Below are 23340 nucleotides of genomic sequence, written 5' to 3'. Positions count from 1 at the left end.
ACACACCTCGAATACTGACATCATGGCATTCTTTAGCCTTATAATCAACAACAACGCGCATGCGCAGTCTACACTCATTCTGTCCATCAACACAAATTGTACCATATATATATTTTTCTTTTTCTTTTTTTCCCAGAAACTACTGTAAAATCTACTCTGGTTGTGTATTATTTTATTTTGACATTTCCAAATAATACTAGAAGAAATTAAATTCACAATCTTAAAAATTGAATGAAAACACTTGTATTAAAAAATACATTTGTTTATTTATTATAAAATAAAAATGCAGCAAAACACCTCGTGGCCTAAAACCATTTTTAAGTCACATATAAGTAAAACATTTTGTTAAACGCCAAAAATTTAAAATTTTTAGAATGTAAATTTTAGAACAATTTACATAAAAACAGGATAAAACAGACAAAAAATATCAAACAAAATAAGATAATTAAACTCCTATATTTAAATTCTATACTGCGAGCTGAATGAGAGCGCTTTGCTGCCCCCTGGTGGACAATAAATGTAACAGCTCACAGGTTTTGTTCTGTACAGGGAAACCCTGTCTGGCATATTTTACTGTCCTAAAGGATCTGGTTCATAATAATAATAAAATATAATAAATAATTAATAATTTTTAATACATAAAAAAAGAATAAGAAATATACAAAAAAGAGAGCTAGATGATCATGTTTAATAATAAGATATTTTTATTTATACACTTTACTGTGTATTGTCTACATATTTTTAATGCATAAACCCTAAGTTAATAAAGGATAACCGACCATTACCACCATTTTATTATCACTTTAACGGTCACATCTATTTATCTTATCTTATCTCATCTTTTGTACTTTTCCTGGTGCTTTTTTGTCAGTGTTTTCCACCACTTGTGTATTTATGTCTACTCCGTAAAATAAACACAATCACAAACTCCAGAAAAGTATTTAATTCAACTCAGTTTTATTTATACAGTGCTTTAAACAATAAAAAAAGGTTTTATTTGCTTTTCCAGATAAAATCAAGACACCTGTCAGAATGTAAAATATAGGTATGTATTCAACATTTTAATTCTATATGATATTATGAAAAAAAAAGAACCATATCTTTATTAAGAATAAAAAATAAGTGGAAGAAACGAAAGAAGAAGAAGAAAAAAAAACAATAGAGTTCTGGTTAATGCTGAAGATGAAACGGTTTCATTGTAAAGATTAAAAAGCGACACCTGGTGTTCAAATCGGGAACAACACGATCTAGAAAAATCTATGACGTTATTGCATGAAAGAATTCTGCTTCCTGTAATTATTTAATCAATTAATTAATTCCTAATACATTATTTTCAATTCCATTTCAACATTAATCTGTGGGAAAATAAGAACATTGCTATGTCTGTTAAAAGTTAGCTACCGGTCAGTAGCTAATTTTATACCAACTGCTATTAAATACAAGTCACAATTAAAGCATAATAAATTAATTAAACGTTATATGTTGTGTGTCAATATATCAAATTATTGTGTCTATTAGGACTGACACAGTCAAAATATTGCTAATTATCACGCTTTTCAGTTGAGGAGTTGGCGGTTTTATGACGCATGTACGTCACACAGACTCATTGTTATTGCTAAATAAAAATAAAATATTGAACGTAAAGGTTATTCTTTTAAAATAATTTCAAAGGGGTTTATACTTCTCCCTGAGTGAAATGTAATCGAATCCAAGAACATGGAACCACCCAAACATATGTATTCATGTTAAAGTCAAAGTCAATTTACTTTGTTTTGGTAAGACTCAAGGGTAAAAATCCAGGTTTCAGGGGGGAAAAAACATGTAAAATAACATGTTGGTTACAGTTTTTAAATAAACAACCACCTCTTGTCATATTTTAAACTTAATAGATCGAAAAGTTGATGCAGGATTTCTTTTTATTGTGACAGAACCTACTGAATATAGATTGGTGGTACATGCTAAGAGTATCATTTTAGCTATTTGGGGACTCGTATTCATTTTTTAAACAACATATCTGAGGTAAATGTTGGCGTTTCTGGTGTGTAGGTTTAGTTTCTATTGGCACTACAGTTTTACATTGCCGGATTAAAGGATTTCATGGGTCTGTTTTAGTTCAGCTGTGTCTCAGCAACCATATATGAGGTGGAAAATCGTAAAGACAGCACTGGAATGCTGAAAAAGAAAAATTTAGAAGTGATGTATGTAATAAAAGTAACTCAAAATCGAAAGGTTTCTTATGAACCCCACCACCATCATCATTCTGAACTGTGATCTTCCATGTTACAATTCTTCTTTGGGGCTGTTTTTAACACAACTCCTTACTGAATGTAGGCAAGCCAGAATGGGCTCCATCCATGCTAGTGAATAAATACAACACACAAACACACAGCAATCGTCAATAACTAAGTAGAATATGTACATGACTCCCATTAATTGCCTATAGTTGTGCAGGAGTGCTAGAAACCGCTTTAACAATGCCATCATGTTCTGTAAAAGTTATGTTCTTACCAGAAAACAACCCAGCTTCATTGTCAATTCTTTCCATTATGCCGGTAAAACACTTGTCAATGGCACAGTGGGCAGCACCTGACAGAGAAATAACAAAGAAAGCAATTATTCTGACTCCATACATGATTCAAATATTGTCACATAATAATTCGAAAATAAGGACATTTTATAAGATACAAATGTAAAAAAAAAAAAAAAAAAACCCACAATAAAACAAGTATCACAACTATCATTAGGGACAAATGTGAGACAAAGAGTGCTGTGAAAAGTGAGAACATGTGAGAGCAGGTGTAATTGATTAGATGCATGTAACCAAGACATGGAAGCAGTGGCTCTTGGGAAATGAAGTCTCTGTCAATAATCCCTTTAATAATATATGATATATGATTCTTAAACTTACGAGAAACTTCGTTATTCTTGTTAAGGCTGTAACCTGAAAAAGAAAAAGTGAAATAAATTAACATGAAGCGTATCTGCAGATTCAAATCGTTTGCTAACTAAAAGATTTTGAGGGTCTTTTAAAAAGAATTTGTGATTAATAATAAGTTCATGCCTTCAATTCAGCTGCAAGATATTACAGATCATTCATTGTTAATGCTAGATTAAACTATAAACTCTGTTTATCTCAGAAGTAAAAAGAATAACTCATAGTCTAACACTGGTGAAAACTATGCTAGTCTGTTAAATGACAAAGATCTCCTCAGTATATGAGGAAACAAATCAGCATATGAACTAGCATTAGAAACACACTAGCACACAAATCATTATAGCAGTAAAAAACATAAACTAATTTAGTCTAGAAACAAATCAGCCAGGGAAATACAAGCTATCTGTCAATCTAGAACTATACTACTACAGTAAACAGGCTAATCCATACTCTGGTAATGTCTGAGGCAGGAATGTAAAATGCCAACATTGTAGTATGCCTGCTAATACTTTTCATGTCTTAAGTGTTTATAATTAAATTTAAATACAAAATATTACTTAAGTTTACCACAAACTACCCATTTCTGCTCTATAAAGATCGTTGGAAGTTAATGCTAGCTGAATAACTTTGATTGTATTGGTAGATGTTCACATTAAAACACTGTCAACAGTGCAAAAGTGCAATACAAAACGAATACAAAAAAAAAAATTCCCAACTTGGAATGTTCCCTTCACATCATGGTTCTTTTAGCTGCTTGTACAACAAGCCGACATTAGCATGATTATTAGAATGCTAGTGTGTGGAATAGCTTGTTAAATACAGTACTAATTCAACAGTTAGCCAGTTCACTACACACTGGTTTCTCGCTAAGCTTGTTTGTGGGTGAGGGTGGTATTTTTATGGTATAACCACATCTAAAAGGTTAATCTACAAACAGTGTTTAACAATCAAGCTAGGAATATAATTCATAATCATTACAAATTACTGTGCAAAGATGTTTTAAAATCATTAAACATTTAAGAACTGTCAGCAACAAGGGAAATGTGACTAGCATTAGAGGGTAGAAGAGAAAATGAATGTTGCTTAATAATTAAAATGTAATGATGCTGATTGGTTGCAACTTACTGGAGTTTTCAAACAGGAGATTATATGCCTGTTTGAGGCATTTCCTTGCAAGACATTCTAAAACAGACACATGGTAAAAAGTTTAGTTATGTTTCTCAAAAGCACATTATTTCTGATGCTAAAAGTTTTTTTAACTTGCTGGCTGTTTAACTTAATGTTTCGTCTGTTGCATGTTAAAATTTATGAATCTATTCAATTCAATGTGAATGTAATCTTATTGTTGCTGTCGCTGTTGTTTATCTTAGATATAATACCTTCGTCCAAGCAGTTCATGGTTAAAGGGTCTTTCTGCAAACATTCTGAAAAATATAGATTTTTAGATTAGATAAAATGCTGTCTCTCAGTTTAGTAAATAAAACAACTGATATATTTTAGCAAACATCATAAAATATGCTGTTGTATTTATTTCTTAAGAATTACATTCATTTATTTACACATCTTTAGTAACAGATTTTTTCCTGGTAAGGTTCGCAGTGCAGCTGGGAACACTGAGTACAGGGTAGGAATACACCCTGGATTTGACCGCAGACATTCTTGTAACATAAAAAATGTTTCGATGTGGTTTCATATTTCATATTCATATAATTATTAAATGTATGTTTTTATGAAAAAAATGTCTTTTAATTTTATATCGGAAACTCAGAAACACTTTAAAAATCACCAGGTCTTTGATTAACTCTGTTTAATTCTGGTACACAAATCATTATTATCAACATTGCTTTGGGAACATCAATCTTGAATTACAAATCTTTCAGGAACAATCTTTTTCTGTAAGAATTAAAAAAAGAAAGAAGGCTGCTGCCTGTGTTATAGATCATTTGTGCTTTATAGTCAGTTAGATTACTGCCACTGATATTGTCAGTGATGTTACAAATAATCAATGGGGTTACTAATAGTCACTAATCTTTCTAATAGTCAGCGATGTTCCTGATAATCAGTGGTGTTAGTGACAGTCAGTAGTGTTACAGATAGTAGTGTTACAGATAGTCAGTAGTGTTACAAATAGTAAGTTGTGGCACTGATAGTCAGTAGTGTTACAGATAGTCAGTAGTGTTACAAATAGTCAGTAGTTTTACTATAGTCAGTAGTGTTACAGATAGTCAGTAGTGTCACTATAGTCAGCAGTGTTACTGATTATTGCTAATGTTACTAATAGTCAGTGTTGCTACTGATAGTCATCAGTGTTATTGATAGTCAATAGTGTTGCAGATAGTAAGTCATGTCACTGTCAGTCAGTAGTGTTACAGATAGTCAGTAGTGTTACTGATAGTCAGCAGTGTTACTCAGCCATTGGTGTTTATTAATTTGATAATTGGATGTAATGATAAATATGTATCATTATTATTAATGATAAATGATAACTGAATGACTTTTAGAGTAACTTGGGCTACTCTTGGGCTAGAGTTTTATTGTACACCAATTTAGATAAAACAGGTTTTCTGTTTCTGTTTTTTGGTTCAGGTTTTCCACATTTGGGACGGTACTTTGAACAATGTCAATAACATGTTTTAAAAATGTAATTTTAAATATGATTTACGAGATGTCATTTATGTCATTACGAGAGCGGCCTCTAGAGGCGAATCACTGACATCACGTGCTGATAGTGAACGCTGCATAGAGAGCGCTATATTATATTTATTATTTAGACTTTATTAATTACATAATAATATTTATTAATTGTATAATAATATTTATTAACTAATATAATTATGCAATTAATAAATATAATTATACTTTTAATTAATTGTAGAATTATATTTATTAATGAATATATTTATATTTATTTCCCCTTAGCACATTTCACGATTTAGTACTATATATATTTTTTTGTAATAATGCTAGTTATTAACGTAGCCTAATTATTGTTAGATTTACCCACCAACCATATACATATACGTACATAAGTAAGTAATGTTTTGATTTCGATAACAATGAATATGAAAAATGCCATTATGATATTAATAATGCTCTTTTATTATACTCTTTGTAAAAAAGTTAAAACATTTGTATGTACATAAAAAAAATTATAAACTAATCTAGCATTAGGAGGCATAATAAAAACATTTTAAATCATAAGAAATTTTTCACAATAATACTGGTGGTCACTCTGGCAATTGTCATTTCCTGGTACAGACCCTTTATAGAAAATTGGTATTTAAATATTTCTGGAGTAAATCATTATTATTTATCCACTAATGAACTTGCACTGTACTTGCATTAATGGTCGATGTTTGTCCCATTATAGGTTTCCTATTTTCCAGGTGACCCATAATGAAACTTAGTATTCAAATACCTTAACTTTTGTTTTGGCAACATTTCCAAGAAAGCTCAAGCTTGAGAAAAAAAAAAGCTATTAGTCAAATCCATCTAATGACTGTGCTTCAGCGATCTGTTACCTTTCATTCCATTTATGCCAAAGATGAAACTTTCACTTTTGGTTCCTGCACACAGACCTGCTGGAATGGAAAGTAAGATCATAGAGCTACTATTTTAACACAATCTCAGTCATTTGACATTTAACACAAGTTATTCTTATTTAAAAAAAAAAACTTATATACGTATATAAAATCTACTATAGTAAAGTTTTTAGTTTAAATAAGAATAACTTGTGTTTTTTTTCTACAGAATAACTTTTTTTAAATATGAATAACTTGAATAACTTGTGAATAAGATATAAGAATAACTTGTGTTTTTTTTCTACAGAAAAGCTCTAAAAGTAATAAAGACTACATTAATAAAGCATTGATAAAAGATAAAAATGACTTACCAGCAATAAATGCAGCAACTAGAAGATGAATATGCAGACACATATTTGAGTCTTGTTGTCTTTTATTAGCCTCGGAAGTCAAATGTCCGTTGAAGTTAAATACCTGATCCAGAGTCACAGTCTTAAATATAAGTTAGGATCCAGCCCATGCTAGCTTATTGGACAGTAAAATAGGAAACTGAAACCTAAGCCTTCTATGAGTAAAAAAAATAGAAAAACGAAACTTCCCTGTTATTTTATTCTCAGACAGCAACACATTGTTTTTTTGCACGTTGCTTCATTTTTGACAAAAAAAATAATATCACAGGTTTATATTAATGTGCATTTTGATTTATCTTGAACATAATCATTTGCATATTGAAGCACAATCAAGGGTCAACTTTTTTTGCAACAGGAATGTTTTCAGGACAGAGGGCTAATTGTTTTTAGGTGTCTTGGTGGTAGAGAAGTAAGAGAAATATATGAGGCTGGGCATTTAACCGTATCTTCTCCAGGTGCACCGTACCATGCCTGGGTCTGGGGTTCAAGCCCCGCTATTAACAAGTCGCCCCTCTGCCTATGAGTTTATGAATAAGAAACCTTGAGAGGAACCAGACTCAAAAGGAAACCTATTGGCATCTGGGTGGCACCAAATGTCCATTCATTACACAATATGCAAAACATTATGGGACATGATGTGCTGTTATGCAGAAATGATCAGATAGTGCAACTAAGTCATTGCTGGTGTTCCTACAAAACCAGACCGATTAGTGGTTTGTTCTTGACAATATTATTACAATCCCGCATGTGTAATCGGTGTGTTATATATTACTCGTGTATTATTAATGTGTGGGTACTATGTGTGCATTATTTTACACAGATGATCTTCCGGATCATCCGTCTCCATACCCCCTGTCCTCTACAACTGTGTCTTTCAAACCATCTACCTGCATGTCAACCTCCTCCTTGGTCTTCCTCTTTTCCTCCTTCCTGGTGGCTCCATCCTCCATTCTCCTACTAATATACCCCATGTCCCTCCTCTGAACATGTCCAAACCAGCTCAATCACACCTCCCTCACCTTGTCTCCAAAACGTCCTACATGCACTGTCCCTCTAATAAACTCATTTCTAATCCTGTCCTTCGTGGTCACTTCCAACGAAAACCTCAACATCTTCAGCTCTGCTTCCTCCAGCTCCACCTCCTGTCTTTTACTCAATGCAACTGTCTCTAATCCATACAACATCTCAGGTCTCACCACAGTCCTATAAACTTTCCCTTTCACTCTCACAGATACTCTTTTATCACAAATCACCTCTTCTCTCTGCAACTGCACCCCTCCACTGCCCTCTCTCTCATTCACACAAGTCTTACTCCTACTGACTTTCATTCCCCTTCTCTCCAGCAAGTACCTCCCCCTCTCGAGGCTCTTCTGAACCTGCTCCCTACTCTCACCACAAATCGAAATAACATCTGCAAACATTATAATTCATGGAGACTCCTGTCTGACCTCGTCCATCACCCTGTCCATCAGCACTGCAAACAAGAAAGGGCTCAGAGCCAAACCTTGATGCAGTCCAACCTCCACCTTGAATCAGTCTGTCGTTCCTACTGCACACTTCACTGCTGTCACACTGCCCTCATACATGTCCTGCACCACCCTCACGTACTTCTCTGACACACCTGACTTCCTCATACAATACCACAACTCCTCTTTGTCTCTCTCCGCCCTGTCGTACGCTTTCTCTAAATACACAAACACACAATGCAAATCCTTCTGATCTTCTCTATACTTAATCAACATTCTCAAAGCAAATAATGGGTCTGTGGTGCTCTTCCTCAGCATTAAACCATACTGCCGCTCACAGATGGTCACCTCTTCTCTCAGCCTGACTTCCACTACTCTTTCCCAGAACTTCATGGTGTGACTGGTCAACTTAATTCCCCTGTAGTTACTACAGGTCTGCACATCTCCCTTATTCTTAAAAATAGCAGCACACTCCTTCTCCATTCCTCAGGCATCTTCTCACCTTCAACAATCTTGTTGAACAATCTATTTCAAATTCTACACAGATGATGTGTGTGGTTTATTGGTAATTAAAATGAGATCTTAAATCAGTAAACGAGTTATTTATTAGCTCAAAATGTTGAGATTGTCCTTATTATTTCTTCAATTCTCTGTGTAACTAATGCGGCTGATCCTGCCAATCATATCAGCAGGCAGCAGGTAGGCGCTCTTCGGGACCCTGTTGCTTGGGTGTGTATGGTTCGGCATTGTTTCCTTTCCCACCCATATTCAAAAACAGTTCCGCCTCCTGACAGCGCGTTACACCAACAATCTGCATTCTGATTAGTCCGATTTGTGCACCGTGCGGGATTCCAGCCAATCCAATGAGAGGATTTGAATGTGTCGGAAAATGCGTGGGAACAAAAATTAGGGGTCCGGTTCCGCTAAGAGAAGAAGACATTTTGTGGAAAGACAGCGTAGAGAGGATACACATATCCACATGCCAGTGGGATTTTAATATTAAATATATTTTCCACCTGTTTGGACGGTTTAATACACACACCAAGAGTCAACTCGTGAAAAATCCGAGCACTGGGTTCGAAAAGAATTGATATTTGCAAGCTAATTTGGCTGGATTGGCGTTGGCTGTACCATTCATCTATTAGCTTAGCTTTAGCCTCCGCATTGCTGGGCTAGCAAGCACGAAGCTAAGCTAAGCTAGCACCGACACCGCATTTAGCTAACCGGCTAAATCTCTTCTCTTTTTCCCCCAACCACAGACACAGAATGGCGTTGAAACGAATTCACAAGGTAACGAGTTCTTTTTTAATGTAAATATATATTTTTATTACATTTATATTTTAACGGATGTAAACTATCAGTCCCCGGATGGTGACAATAGAGCTGTTTCCCCTGACTAGCCTGCCGTGTTTCAGCTAGCTGTGCTAACAAACACTTGGCTTCATTACAATACAAAACACACAAACTGTACAACATTTTATTCGGCGTCACTTCAATAAAATATCTGTAAAAGATTAATAAACAAACAACGGCGACTTATTTATTATTACTCATTATTATTTGTGTTATTATTAACTGGATTTTATTGTATAGGTTTCTGTATGTGTGTATTTCAGGACTGACAATCGTTTAAAATATTAATCGCGATTAATCGCATGATTGTCATGAGTTAACTCGCAAGTGCCACTTAATCGCACGTTTTTCTCTGTTATAACACACTTATCAGCATGGGCGTGGACAAATATGGATCCTTTATGCAAATGTATTTTTATTATTAGTGAAACCAAACTCGACATAGAGCATGAAGACTAAATATACTTGTAGATGTTTTAAAGTAATTATGCTGTTTTAATTGACGTAAATCATCATTACACCACACGGAACTTTTGCTATGTTGTTGCTATGTTTTCACACGGACTGTTTTAATTGCCGGATCTGCCAGATAAAACTTGGCGCATCAGTAAAGCGCATGTTTAGCGATTTAAAAATTATTTTAAAGATATATATATATATATATATATATATATATATATATATATATATTGCTTATTTTATTTATTACTATTTTTTATTTAAAAAAAAAAGCCCACTTCATTAATTAATTTAAAAAAAATCAGTGCTGTTAAAATTAAATTGTGTATATTTATATATTAGGGGTGTAATAGTGCTTGAATTTGATTTTTTGTTGGTACAGGGATTTTGGTTCGGTGCACATTTGTACTGAATTCAATCCTTTTTACGTGCGGAACATTGGTAAAATCTGAGTTCCCTCAGGAAAGTATTAAATGGCGGACCACAAGTTTGCTTATTCTCTGGCATTTTATTTATTTTTTATGTATATTATGATTGAACTTGAAAACATACACAACAATTCCAGCGGTATAAAAACCAAACTAGAGTCAGCGCAGTGTCACCGTGGTTACTCACTCTGTACCAGAAATATGATTTATTTTTACGCATGCATAAAGGAAGTGGCTAGTGGCTAACGCTGGCACTATGTATTCGTTAGCGTTTTATGTCCCACTTTAGGAATTTCTCTAAAACGTAACAAGTCTGTCAATTCCACATATCGAGGGAGTGGTTAAATTAAGGATGGAAGGAATGAAGACGTTTGTTGAAGTATGTTCAAAATAAGTAGAACAGATCTTTAGAAAATTAATTAAATGTAAGACACACACTTACATACGCATCTGTATTACCCATATAGGGTCTAAGGAATGTAAACTTTAATAAAAAAAAAAAAAGTTTTTTTAAAATAATTTAGTTTGTGCCAATTTAATTGATTAGATCGATAGATAGAGCAAAATATATATACACCCACTTAACGAATGCATCATGTTTCATATGACGGATGTGAATTTGCGTGAGTCTCCTGTCGCCGCTACATTCATCACGACAGTTTAATATGCAACCTCTAACTTGTAATTTTTCTTCAGTCTTACAGAAAAAAAATTGGATACTTTAGTTTGGGTGAGCTTTTCTATAAATAGGTTTTCTCTTACTTGTATCAATGTTTATATTGTGTGATGATGCATACATTCTCTCACCATGTTCCAGTTTTTCCACTACCTTCTGTCAATACCGTGAAACTGCCCGGTCGGCGTTCTAATGAACAAGCCGTGGTTAAAGCATCGTTTTGGTTATAACGTATAGAAGTTTGTGCAAGCAGGCATCTACAGGGTCTCTAAAAAGTCAGATTTAAAAAAAATCGTGCCCCAAAGAAGTTCGTTTGTTGCACCGTTTTTGTGAGCGTAAGAGTTCAGTATGAAAAACAGGCCCAATTCCACCTTCATCCAATTACATCTAACTGTGAACGTTTTGCTGAATATTTGATGGACTATGGATTGAGTGTAAATGTTGAGGAGAAACCAGAATACCAAGAAAATTCACAATGGCTTTTTAGGGTTCTGTGGCCAAAAGGTCATGAACTGGTGTCATTTATTCAAATCATTTTATATTATAATATCACGCATTGGTTAAATATCATAAATCAGCTTGCTAGATTTGCAAAAATGTTCTTTTTCTTTATATAAATAATGGATGTATTTCTATAATAATACCAGTCTGGGTGAGGAGTACAGGTGCACCAATGGCATGAAAAGAAAAAAAAAAAAAAAAAAAAAAACGCAGACCAGCTTTACTTTCCGCTGTGGCGACCGGGCCGTTTTTCCCTCCTGTCCGTACCTCACATGAAATACGCATGCTTAAAAATAGCCTTTTCTCTTAACTCTGTCCTATATTCCAAATCAGCCACCTTCCAGTTTTTCTACTGTAATGATGTAACCTGTTTATATATGGCCACGCCCCCTAATCTGTGTTGTGTACTGGGAATAGGATTTATTGGCACGTGTTGGATATGTCAAGTGTTGATCCTAAAAGTAATTACACACACCATATACGTTTATGATATCAGTCACAAATGATTAGTTTCCCCACCCACCAATCTGTTGCTTCTCTCCTTAACACCTCAGTACGATCTTATCTTCGCCGTTTTCTTTTTCAAAGGAAATCAATGTTTTGTTTTGTGTTCAAACCCTTTCAACCACACAGTTGCATCCTCTTTCTGCACCGTCCTTTTCTAGAACAGCGCACAGAGCGGGGTCTCGTCGCCTTTCTCAGAAACGTTTGCGGTAGCTTCCGGGAAGCGGCGAATGCATCGCAGGTTTTGCTCGGTAGCGCTCTGCTCGTAATTGCGATTCAGACGTAATGAACTCCTGGCACCCTCGCGCTCGGGGTGTCACGTAGTCGGAAATCTCCGTTCAACGTTTTAGCTTCATTCGTACAAAACACCGCTGCTTTGACGTTTAAGAAAGTACCCTAGAAATGCATTTTGATTGGTCAGAAGGTTTTTTTTTTTTTTTTCCCTCCCTGCACAACCATTTGTTTAATACTACGTATATCATAAAATATCACATTATAGCTATTAGTGCTACATCTTATCACTCTTATCTGTCTGTTTGTCCAGGCAAGTAGGCTTTTATAGTCATTTCTGCCACATGCAGTACAGCACACAATGAAACGACACAGCATTCCCCCCAGGACAAGAGACCACAAAACAAATTACACAAGATAACACACACACACACACACACACACACACACACACACAAAAACAAGGACATTACATAACGTGCACATGTGCAAACATTTAGTGCAAATAACAGTCATCATAGTGACATTGCAGCAACCAACCTATAAGGTAGATGTATGCAAATGAGTTTGTCTATATTTTACTTATGCAATAATTTGTGTGTGTGTGTGTGTGTGTGTGTGTGTGTGTGTATAGGAGCTGACCGATCTGGGTCGGGATCCTCCAGCACAGTGTTCTGCAGGGCCGGTGGGTGATGACTGTGAGTTCCACTCCCTTCACTTTAACTCTACTGAAGTCTTTTTTACCTTTGATTACCTTTAAGCTCGCGTTTTTATAAACCACACGTACGGACACCAGTCAGGTTCTGAAATGACCTGATTCGGATGCGCTGATGTGTGAAATACCGCAGATGTGATGTATTTGTCAAATATCTAGAAGTGTGACAAATATTACGTTGTTATATGTACCTTAGTGACACTCTTCTGTATGTGTGTGTTTATAGTGTTTCACTGGCAAGCCACAATTATGGGACCTGTAAGTATGCAATTTACCCCTCCCTCCCCTTTAATTTAAGGTCTTTCTATTTTTACATACGGGAGTACATGAGTACATGTGTGTGTGTGTGTGTGTGTGTGCGTGTGCGTGTGCGTGTGTGTTTGGCAGAATGACAGTCCATACCAGGGTGGCGTGTTCTTCTTGACCATTCATTTCCCTACAGATTACCCATTTAAACCACCTAAGGTACTACAACACGACACAAATATTGGTTTGTTGGGGTTAACCTCCATGTTGGTTTGTTTTTTGTGTGTTGTTATTTACATTCAGAAAAACAGCAGTGTATTTCAGTCCGCAGCGACTCCAGGCGTACACCAAGAAACTGTTTCGGAAAAAGCAGGGGGGGTTTTTTCGGTCATAAAATGTTACCTGGAAAGACATTCAGGAGCTTGAAATGAGGGTAGCCGGAGTGTCAATCATTTGGACTTGCTTATATAATAATAATAAGCAAAAACTCGATCTTCCACTGCTGGAGACATTTGTTTAACACCCCACCCCGGCCTCAAAGTCAAAGTTTTCCAGAACAAGTCATTTCTTTTCTATGTCAAAAAAACACCAAAAATGGATCCGCAGGTGTTTGTGTCATTTTGTTTTCTTGGTCTCTTTCTGTACTGTATAAGGCCATGTGATCTCACCTCCGTGTCGTCCCCACAGGTTGCGTTCACCACAAGAATTTATCACCCCAACATTAACAGTAACGGCAGCATCTGTTTGGATATTCTAAGATCGCAGTGGTCACCAGCATTAACTATTTCTAAAGGTGAGGACAGCAAAGTCTTACATAACCGTTTTTGTTATATTTTTGTACACGTGTCAGGAGGACTAACACTTTTCTTCTCCCCCCCCCCCCCCCTTTTCCCCCTGCTTGTTTCAGTTCTCTTGTCCATCTGCTCTCTGTTATGTGACCCGAACCCAGACGACCCGCTAGTGCCAGAGATAGCACGCATATATAAAACAGACAATGAAAAGTACGTATTGTGTAAATTTCACTATTAACACAAGCAACCCGCAAGCAAGGTAGTTTGTCTTCACCCTTCAGTGAGGTTGAATCGGCAAATCTGATTGGTCAGAAGGTTTTGTTCCAACAGTTTCTTATCGCAGCGACCAGTTCTGACACGTGACATTGTATATAAGGTGCTGCAGGCTGTATGTAATGAGCCTAATAATGAACGCTGTAAAAAAACCCGCACGTTTGCGACCCTTCATGTTTATTTAGCATTGATGGAAGGAGTCTCCACTGTCAGCTTTTTTTGCGTTTTCTCAGAACGTTTAAACTCAGAATGAAGTGATGATTAAGTGCAGACGTGTGCCGTGTTTCACTGCAGACGTGTGCCATTAATTGATAAACAAATAGAATTGTTGGCGAATTGCTGTGGTGTTGGAGGAACAAAATACAACAGGACACGCTGGTATAGGAAACGAAACAATATTATTGTATGAATGGTATAAAATCCCCTCCAGTGTATAAAGTATTTATTATGGGATCACACTGGTAGATTGTAAATTACTGCCTTTTTTTAATAAATTTTTTTTGGGGCTTGTTTTCGTTCTTGTAGAATTCTGGGTTTTTTTGTTATAAATGTCGAATGATCATGTCAGAGTTTCAAAAGGCTTGTTTGAACAGAATTTGTTTCCAACGATGCAGTAAATTTGCATCAAATAATATATTCTTTCATCCAGAGGCTTTTTTTTCTTCTTCTTCTTCTTTAGATGAATTGAGGTTCAGTTCTTTTATTTGCCCTTATGGTCACCTGGGTGTCCAATATTGCATGAATTCAGAGATAACATGAGCCCTTAGACATTAAGACACGTCTGTAAAGATTCTTTCTAGTTCTTAGTCTAATCATTTATTATTCTGCACTTTAAACTGGACAGCTTGGGATCTCTGTTGCTCTGGAGACGTGCTCGTGAAGACAAGTGTAAATGAAACGTCCGTGCACGAATTTGGCGACTGCGGCATTAAATAGCGCGCCGCCTTTTCACGGTGTGACCTTGATGATTTTGCGGTGTGTGTTGGCTGCAGTGCAGTTTGGCAGGATCTGTGCTAAGCCAGCATGTGACCATTAAAAAACATTATATTACCCACCCTGTGCATCCTTGCTCATCCCTCCCTCCCTTCCTCCCTCCCTCTCTCTTTGTCTCTCGTCTTTTCTCCTCTTGCAGGTACAACAGAATAGCTCGGGAATGGACCCAAAAGTACGCCATGTGATACCGGAGCAAACGTCACCCCAACAAATCTGCATTATAGCTGGAAGAACGTCCTACAACTGGCTCTCCTTCAGTTTCTTTTTTTTTTTTTTTTTTTAACTCCCTTTCTCCCCTTTCAGCGAATTGGCACTTCCCTCTGTCTTTGAGTCCCAATTATTTTTTCATCCAGTTGTTTCGTGCCCCTTTTCAAACTCCCATGTGCTGCAAACACGTCACTTTTTATTCCCCATTTAAAAAAAAAAAAAAAAAAAGAAAAAATGAATCCAGGCTGAACTCTGAAGCATGTGTCAAGGACTCCAGCCACGGATTTAAAGAAAGCAAATAAAGAACGCTTTATTAACTCATGCCACACATTGGAGGTGCTATTAAGAAGAAATAAAGACATACATCCATAAAAACAGTGGTTCTTCATGAGCGGTCTGTTGCATTGGCCTTTTTTTTTCTTTTTTTCTTTTTTATATTTCGCAGCTTTTTCAATAGCGAATACAGTCTGTGAAATAATGCGAATATATTTAGTCCGGATACGAATAAACGAACAGTTCTGACTATGAAATCTACTTCCTGCATGTTTAACTGCGAATCGGCTGTCCGCTAAAAACGCCGCCAGTGTTGAACACGCGGGTCCACCCTGTACGAGGAGTCTGAGGACTTGATTTTTGTTACTCCTGTATTTTTTTGGGTTTAGTTGTTTTAAGACAAAGCTATTAGTTTATCTGTCTTCCAACTACACTGTTTGCTAATTGCACTGATTCAATGCTCTCATTGGACGACCGGTTAACTAATAGCTCTACTAGCTGTCCATTTTTGGTTTCTCAATAAAGTTGGTCAAATGTATCAGCCGTTTGTTTGCTGCATGTCTTAACTTTTTTTTTTTTTTTTTTCCGTTCTAATGCACATATTCTTCATGGATAAAGTATTGAGCTACTTCACTTTTCCAGCCAGATGTGGTTCATCCCTAAACTATTGCCACAAATTTGGAGGCACCCATTTGTATTATATTTTCCATTAATTTACTTGAACTAAAGACCCAAACCTGATCCAGCATGACAATGCCTTTGTGCACAAAGTCCATGAAGATATGCTTTTACATGGGTTGGTGTGGAAGATCTCCTGCTGTAGAATCCCTCAGACCTGAGTACCTCGTCTACATCAGTAACCTGACTTTACTAATGAATGAGCACCAATCTCCCCAAGCACATTCCAAAATCTAGTCTTAGAAGAGTGGAGGATTAAGTAACAGCAAATAGAAGTTATATGTGGAATGTTAAAAAAAAAAAGATTTTTTAATCAGGTATCCAAAATGTTTTGCCCATATGGTTTCAGTTGAGGCAGAAGTTAGTAATAAATAGATTTTTTTTTTTAGACTTTTCCCCTTAATAAACGGTATTTACCACAGCAGGGATTATTTCCGTAATTATTTCCATCGACATTAATGATTCTTCAATAGCAGTTTATTAGTTAATCAATACGTGATATTTTTTTATCCGATTGTAGTTACGTTTACCGATTATTGGAATATCTTTAAAACAAGTTCCTGATTTATCGCAGTTTTCCCAAAAACCCATAATGAATATAAACATCTGTTTTGAAGGCTTTAAACACCGACACGGGACGACCTCTATAACTGAAAACAGTGGTTTCATTCAGTGGTGGCCATGTTTTTTTCTTTCATATCTAAACTGTTTACGTTTCAACGAATTGGCCTCATGCATATAAGCAGGAACATTATTATGTCACAGAATTTAAGAGCCAATCAGGTTTGAGTAGCTTTTCATACTTTGTGTCATTATCTCAATGAGAAGTTGATTTTCATGGCACATTTCATACACACAGACAAAATGTAAACATTAAATCAAAGCAGAGGAGATATATAGAAGAAAATTTTATAATTATATACTTATTATATTCAATTATATATAATACTTAAAAATATGTAAGAATATATAATATTTGTAGTGGTGTGTTGTCACCTTGGCCTCTCAGAGTCCTGGATTCCTTAAATGTCTTCCTGTACCACAGCATTTTACTTAGTGCTGTGTAAAGAATGACATTTCATACGTTTTTCTTACTTTATAGTAATAATCTTGATGTGAAACGCCTGCAAGAGATGTACCAGACTTTCGTTTTCTTCTCACTTTCGCTTACCTCACACCACGACATCCACTGATTATTTTGTGCCATTGGAAAATTTCCAGTATGTGCTATCGTTTCTCAGTAACACGACAAGCTGCATGGTAGGAGGAATGAAAAAAGGCTGGTCAGAAAATGTTTTTATGACCAGAACATATTTATATCTTCGTACAGATTTTGTTCGAACGATTGATTCTACAGTGTAAGAAATAAAACACTTCAGGTTTTGCTGTTATAGGAAAATAATCCAAAAGGCAGTCAACAATGCAGATCTCTGTAGTCAGTCAGGAAGTGAACTAAAAAAAATCTGGTTTAAGGATTCTGATCAATTATTAACGATTAGGAGGTTATTACATAAACTTGCCACAAACTGTTCAACGTCTTTCCATCCAGGAGGGCATACAGGGCCTGTAACAGCAAAATCAGCAGATATATGGCCAGGTAGGTATGTGGGAAATCACCTAAAATGTAGGAGTTTTTAGAGGTGTTGAGTGCTTGTTGGCTGTTTTTCCTTCATTCTCCAGTCCATCTCAACTGGATTCAAACTGGGTGATAGTGAAGGACAGGTCATTTGATGCAGCCATCACTCTCCATATTTAACAAAGAGCTCTTACACAACTTTGAGGTGCTTTTTGGGCTCATTGTCCTATTGGAAAACAAATGATGGTGCTATTAAGTGCAAACCAGAAGAAAAGATTTTGCCGCATGATCGTTCGGTAGCCATGCTCATTGAGTGTGCTCTAAATTGTAACACTTTTTTTGTTTACTAATACATTTTAAATAAAATGCCTGCTTTGTTTAAATAATATATAAAATATATTTAAAAAATCTAGAATAAATCTAATTCACTTATTCATTCCCTCGATGTGGAGTTGTCAGGATTTTCTCCTTTCAAGAAAAACTCAAAAGAATTCATATTGCTAGACTGTCATAAAAACTATATAAAATATAAATATATTGGGGCCGTCAATCAATTAAAATATTTAATCCCGATTAATCGCATGATTGTCATGAGTTAACTCGTGATTAAATGCAACTTAATCACACATGTTTTAAATGTACCTTGAATGAATACTAATCAAATCCGGATGCTTTATGCAAATGTATGTTTATTATTAGTGTAACTAAACGATTCTTGTAAAAGTTTTAAAGTAATTATGGTGTTTACATTTATGTAAATCATCAGGACACCAAACTTAACTTTTGCTATGTTTCCACACGGACAGTTTTAATTGACGGATTTTGGTGCTTGACTGCGCATCAGCAAAACAAATGTGAAAAAAATATTATTTAAAAAAGTTTTTATTTTTATTTTTTTATACGGTGAACTGTAGGGGAGTCGAGTTGTAATTTCGGATCGTGTCCACCAGGGGGCAGGTGTATTAACGTCGCGGTCTTGCTTACGTCACGGGGAAATTCCAGCAAGGAAGTCAACTTTCTATACAAACACATTCGGCTTCGCTTATCAATGAAACTCTCCCCTGATCATTTATCGGCATTTATCCGCTTCTTTTACTCTGGATTGCTGCGGGTTTCTATGGCAAAGAAGTCGTGTTTTAATATTTCATGAGAAGAGCGGCGTGTGTTGTGTGTGAGTGAGTGCGCGCGCGCGTGCGTGTGCGCGCGTGTGTGTGTTGTCGTCTCTAACACGTTCAGAGGTGGAGCATGGCGCTGTGAACTGATTCTTCAACACGTTTGGGATTAAATATTTCATGTTGTTTCTGGACTCTGGATTGTTCTTTGTGAAGGTGAGAGCTTTACACGCTTTTACGTGACTTTTTGTTGTTGTTGTTGATGTGTTAGATTTTTCTCCACCGCGGGGTTTTTGCTTTCCAACTCCTTTGTTTTGTTGCTCTTTCTATATCCTACTTGTAGCATGTTTCCATGTCACTTCCTACTTAATGTAACTGCAGCTCAGAGGCTTCAGCTTCCTGATTTATAAGGAGTTTTATCATAAATTCAGTGAAGCTTGAAGCTGTTCTCGAAGGACAGGACAGGACAGGACAAGGGGTTATGATAAGGACTGGACACTACATAACACTCTCATAGAGGTAGTATTATGTCACAGCATGTAGAGCACTGAGACACTAAGAAACCTCGGAATTAAACTTTTTAAAGAACACATCAACGATTAAAGATGATTCCACACTGTCCTGTCCTGTCTTACTGTCACCAGTCTTGTCTGATGTTTTCTGGATCTGTCCTACACTCTCCTGTCCTGTCTTACTGTCACCAGTCTTGTCTGATGTTTTCCAGACCTGTCCTACACTTTCATGTTCTGTTTTATTGTCACCAGTCTTGTCTGATGTTTTCTGGACCTGTCCTACATTCTAGTGTCCTGTTGTATTGTCACCAGTCTTGTCTGATGTTTTTCTGGACCTGTCTTACACTCTCCTGTCCTGTCTTATTGTCACCAGTCTTGTTGGATGTTTTCTGGACCTGTTCTACACTCTCCTGTCCTGTCTTATTGTCACCAGTCTTGTCTGATGTATTCTAGACCTGTTCTACACTCTCCTGTCCTGTCTTATTGTCACCAGTCTTGTCTGATGTATTCTAGACCTGTTCTACACTCTCCTGTCCTGTCTTATTGTCACCAGTCTTGTCTGATGTTTTCTAGACCTGTCCTACACTCTCCTGTCCTGTCTTATTGTCACCAGTCTTGTCAGATGTATTCTAGACCTGTTCTACACTCTCCTGTCCTGTCTTATTGTCACCAGTCTTGTCGGATGTTTTCTGGACCTGTCCTACACTCTCCTGTCCTGTCTTATGTTCTCCAGTTTCTCCTGTGTCAGTACTCACCTGTCCTAAACAGTTTTTGTCTAGCCTTTTATGTTTTCCAGTTTTGTCCATCACTTTCATGCCCTGTAAAATGTTCTCCTGTCTTCTCGTACACTCATCTGTACTCCAGAGTTTTCCAGTCCTGTCCTCATGTTCTCCACTCCTGTCATACACCCCTTCTACTGCTTTATGTTCTTCTATCTTGTCTTACTCTCATTTGTCCTGTCTTCATGTTTTCCATTTCTGTCCTACACTCTCCTGTCCAGTCTTACATGTTCTTTCTGTACTCTCATGTCCTAAATGTCCTGTCTTTATGTTCTCTAGTCTTCATTTATCTGTCCAACAAATGCACTCTCCAATCCTGTCCTACATTCTTTTTTTTCTGTCTTAGGTTCTCCAGTCCTGTCCTACACTCTCCTAATAAATAAATAAAAATCTTGAGTCCTGTCATATGCTCTCCTATCATGTCTTATTTTCTCCTGTCCTGTCTTATTTTTTTTATTTATTAACTTTGCGTACGCTCATCTGCCTTGAGACTGCACTTTTCTGTCTTACCCTACATTCTCCTATCCTTTATTATCCTCTTTTCTCTTTGTCCTACACACTACAATCTTATGTTCTTCTGGCTTGTCCTGCTCTTCCCCTCCTGTCCTGTCCTGTCCTGTCCTGTCCTGTCCTGTCCTGTCCTACACTTTTCTCTCCTGTCCTACCCTTTCCCGTTCCATCTATCACTCTCCTCTGTCTGTCCTACCTTCTTCTCTCTCTATCCTACACTTTTTTGTCTCTAGTCTAAAATGAACTGTCTCTGTCTTTTCCGTTCCTGTCCTACACTCTTTGTTTCTGTCCTACATCCTCCTGTCCTGTCTAACATGCACCTCTTTCTGTCATAGATAAGTCCTTTCATGTCTTACTCTCTCCTGTCCCGTCTATTTAACACTTTCCTGTCCTATCCTACGTTCCCACATGCCCACACTTTGCTCTACTGTCTCCTCTCTCTGTCCTCTCTTTTAAGTCCAGAATGTCTTTCTTTCTATCCTAAGGATGCTACGAAGGCTGTATAAGCCACTATTAGCTGCAATTTATGATCATTAGCATGTGGACACCTGAAAATCAGACATTTTCCCCCGAAATGGTGCCACCCAACAATGCCCGATCTCATTAACGCTTTAGTGGCTGATTGAACACAAACCCACTCAGCTGTGGCCCGAAATCTAGTGGCAAGCCTTCTCCGAAGAATGGGGGGTTATTATAAAAGCCGATGACGTTATGAGTCAGCTTTTTTTGCTTTTCTTGCTTTGCCATGCAGGAACCATGACTGAAGAGGATTCGTATCTTCAAGTGCAACCAGATGAAACGAGGTACCAGGTAAAGTCCTAACCGTCCTTGGATTATTCTATAAATCAGAAATGTTTTGATAATGTGATCAATTTTATGTTAGAATATGGACATTTTTGTCAAACGTTTGAACACATCTCCTTCAGTGTTGTTGTTTTTTTTTCCAAAATATGAAAGAACACATATGAAATTATATAGTGTCCAAAAATAGTCCCCGAATAGGTTTTATACTTTCGACTTTTTGACACGTTTATAGCATTCTTTCAGTCAGCCTCATGAGGTACTTACCTGGAATGGTTTTCCAATAATCTTCAGGAATTCCCACAGGTGTTGAGTGCGTGTTGGCTGCTTTTCCTTCACTCTCCGGTCGAACTCATCCCAAACCTTCTTATCTTACCTTCTTATATGTATATAAATTTTTTTTTTTTAAGAAATAGTCCTTACATAACCTAGAGCTGTGTTTGGGGTCCCACTAAGTGCAGTGTTGTTGCAAATAACAAAGAGAAGGTGTGTCCAAATGCTAAACTGGTACTATGTATATTAGGGGTGTAATACCCCAATTTAGGGTATTTATGTATAAAAGTGTACTTTAAAAAAAAAAAAAGCAAAAGCCACATATTGAGTTTAGCTTTTATTCATTTGGACATTTTATAAATGTGAGGCAGAAAATAAACAAACTTGCGGTCCAGCATTTAAAACCTTCCTGAGGGAACTTAGATTTGAACTAAAAGAATTACATCGAAAACCCTGTAATGAAGAGAGATAGACAGAGAGAGAGAAAGAGAGAGAGCGAAAGGGATATATATTATTATTAGTGTTAAAATTGACAGTTTTAAAAAAGAATTCTATTAAAATCACCAAATTGTTGGTGTATTTCAGCTTATTTTGCCAAAGTCCTCAAGAGTTTTATCAGCTGTGCAGCACCTAAATACCGCTGGTGGTGAGAACAATATACTCATCACACAGGAAGCGTCTCTTAGAAAGCTGCAGTCATATTTTTTCCTGTATTCTGCGGTCGCTGTTGCCTTCCTTCAGAGCGAGATCAAACGTGAGCCGAAGCTCCAGATCCTGGTACACAGGGCCCCTCTTTCTGACGCCTCAGTGGCCCGGTGCTCGCAGGGCATCGGAGTTATTTCATGCAGAAAAACTGCAGGGTAAAATAAAAACGACGATGTTATCGGGTACAGTCGTGCCACGTGAATAAAAACACAGTTGATAGAAATCGATATAAAGAAATATTTTCTTGACTCAATGAGAATGAATACGCCTTCTTTAGGAGACGTGATGAAAAACCGGGTATTGAGTAATAATGGAAAAAAATCTGCAATAAATAAACAAAAATTAAAGCTGTATAGAATAAAATCAGTAAAAGTGCACTAATAAATCATGGAGAAAAAAATGTCTTTTATTG

At 36.5% G+C, this 23340-nt stretch overlaps 3 protein-coding genes and 1 long non-coding RNA gene across 5 annotated transcripts in view; 3 read left to right on the top strand and 1 right to left on the bottom strand.

The window, feature by feature from the left end:
- Nucleotides 1–991: 991 nt before the first annotated feature.
- LOC310740052 (uncharacterized protein) lies at nucleotides 992–7001 on the bottom strand. 2 transcript variants are annotated; one of them, XM_083566459.1, is made up of 7 exons: nucleotides 6828–7001; nucleotides 6457–6516; nucleotides 4315–4359; nucleotides 4061–4117; nucleotides 2909–2941; nucleotides 2509–2586; nucleotides 992–2357 (listed from the first exon to the last, which is right to left on the bottom strand). In XM_083566459.1, the coding sequence occupies exons 1-7, from the start codon at nucleotides 6868–6870 to the stop codon at nucleotides 2281–2283; spliced, it is 393 nt and encodes a 130-aa protein (XP_083422585.1). In that variant the 5' UTR covers nucleotides 6871–7001; the 3' UTR covers nucleotides 992–2280. The 2 variants fall into 2 exon arrangements, with proteins under 2 accessions (XP_083422585.1, XP_083422586.1); XM_083566460.1 differs by having other exon boundaries at nucleotides 6457–6513; nucleotides 6828–6985.
- Nucleotides 7002–9161: 2160 nt separating this feature from the next.
- On the top strand, nucleotides 9162–16520 carry ube2d2l (ubiquitin-conjugating enzyme E2D 2, like). Its single transcript, XM_083566458.1, has 7 exons — nucleotides 9162–9622; nucleotides 13119–13182; nucleotides 13426–13457; nucleotides 13587–13664; nucleotides 14133–14238; nucleotides 14353–14446; nucleotides 15642–16520. The coding sequence occupies exons 1-7, from the start codon at nucleotides 9599–9601 to the stop codon at nucleotides 15685–15687; spliced, it is 444 nt and encodes a 147-aa protein (XP_083422584.1). The 5' UTR covers nucleotides 9162–9598; the 3' UTR covers nucleotides 15688–16520.
- Nucleotides 10381–12925, top strand: LOC310740060. The gene is made up of 2 exons (XR_014537554.1): nucleotides 10381–10945; nucleotides 10976–12925. It is a non-coding gene; the product is annotated as an uncharacterized lncRNA (long non-coding RNA).
- Nucleotides 16521–19207: 2687 nt separating the features above from the next.
- Nucleotides 19208–23340, top strand: part of nfkb1 (nuclear factor of kappa light polypeptide gene enhancer in B-cells 1) — a 29970-nt gene continuing 25837 nt past the window's right edge. Inside the window, exons 1-2 of the mRNA XM_083565669.1 lie at nucleotides 19208–19564; nucleotides 21901–21959. Of these exons, the coding sequence (XP_083421795.1) occupies nucleotides 21906–21959 (54 nt within the window). The 5' untranslated portion in view covers nucleotides 19208–19564; nucleotides 21901–21905. The remainder of the gene's footprint in view (nucleotides 19565–21900; nucleotides 21960–23340) is intronic.

This window comes from Silurus aristotelis (assembly GCF_946808225.1).
Source record: "Silurus aristotelis genome assembly, chromosome: 17".
Classification (NCBI taxonomy): Eukaryota; Metazoa; Chordata; class Actinopteri; order Siluriformes; family Siluridae; genus Silurus; species Silurus aristotelis.
This window is presented reverse-complemented; position numbering and strand designations above follow the sequence as displayed.

Bases quoted from the DNA above. Each gene is read 5' to 3' on its own strand.
- LOC310740052 (XM_083566459.1), bottom strand. From the start codon at position 6,870: ATGTGTCTGCATATTCATCTTCTAGTTGCTGCATTTATTGCTG. The intron at 2,942-4,060 runs GTAAGTTGCAAC...TTTCTTTTTCAG, and splicing joins TCTCCTGTTTGAAAACTCCA to GTTACAGCCTTAACAAGAAT. The intron at 2,358-2,508 runs GTAAGAACATAA...TTTATTCACTAG, and splicing joins TGAAGCTGGGTTGTTTTCTG to CATGGATGGAGCCCATTCTG.
- ube2d2l (XM_083566458.1), top strand. From the start codon at position 9,599: ATGGCGTTGAAACGAATTCACAAG. The intron at 13,665-14,132 runs GTACTACAACAC...TCGTCCCCACAG, and splicing joins ACCCATTTAAACCACCTAAG to GTTGCGTTCACCACAAGAAT. The intron at 14,239-14,352 runs GTGAGGACAGCA...TGCTTGTTTCAG, and splicing joins AGCATTAACTATTTCTAAAG to TTCTCTTGTCCATCTGCTCT.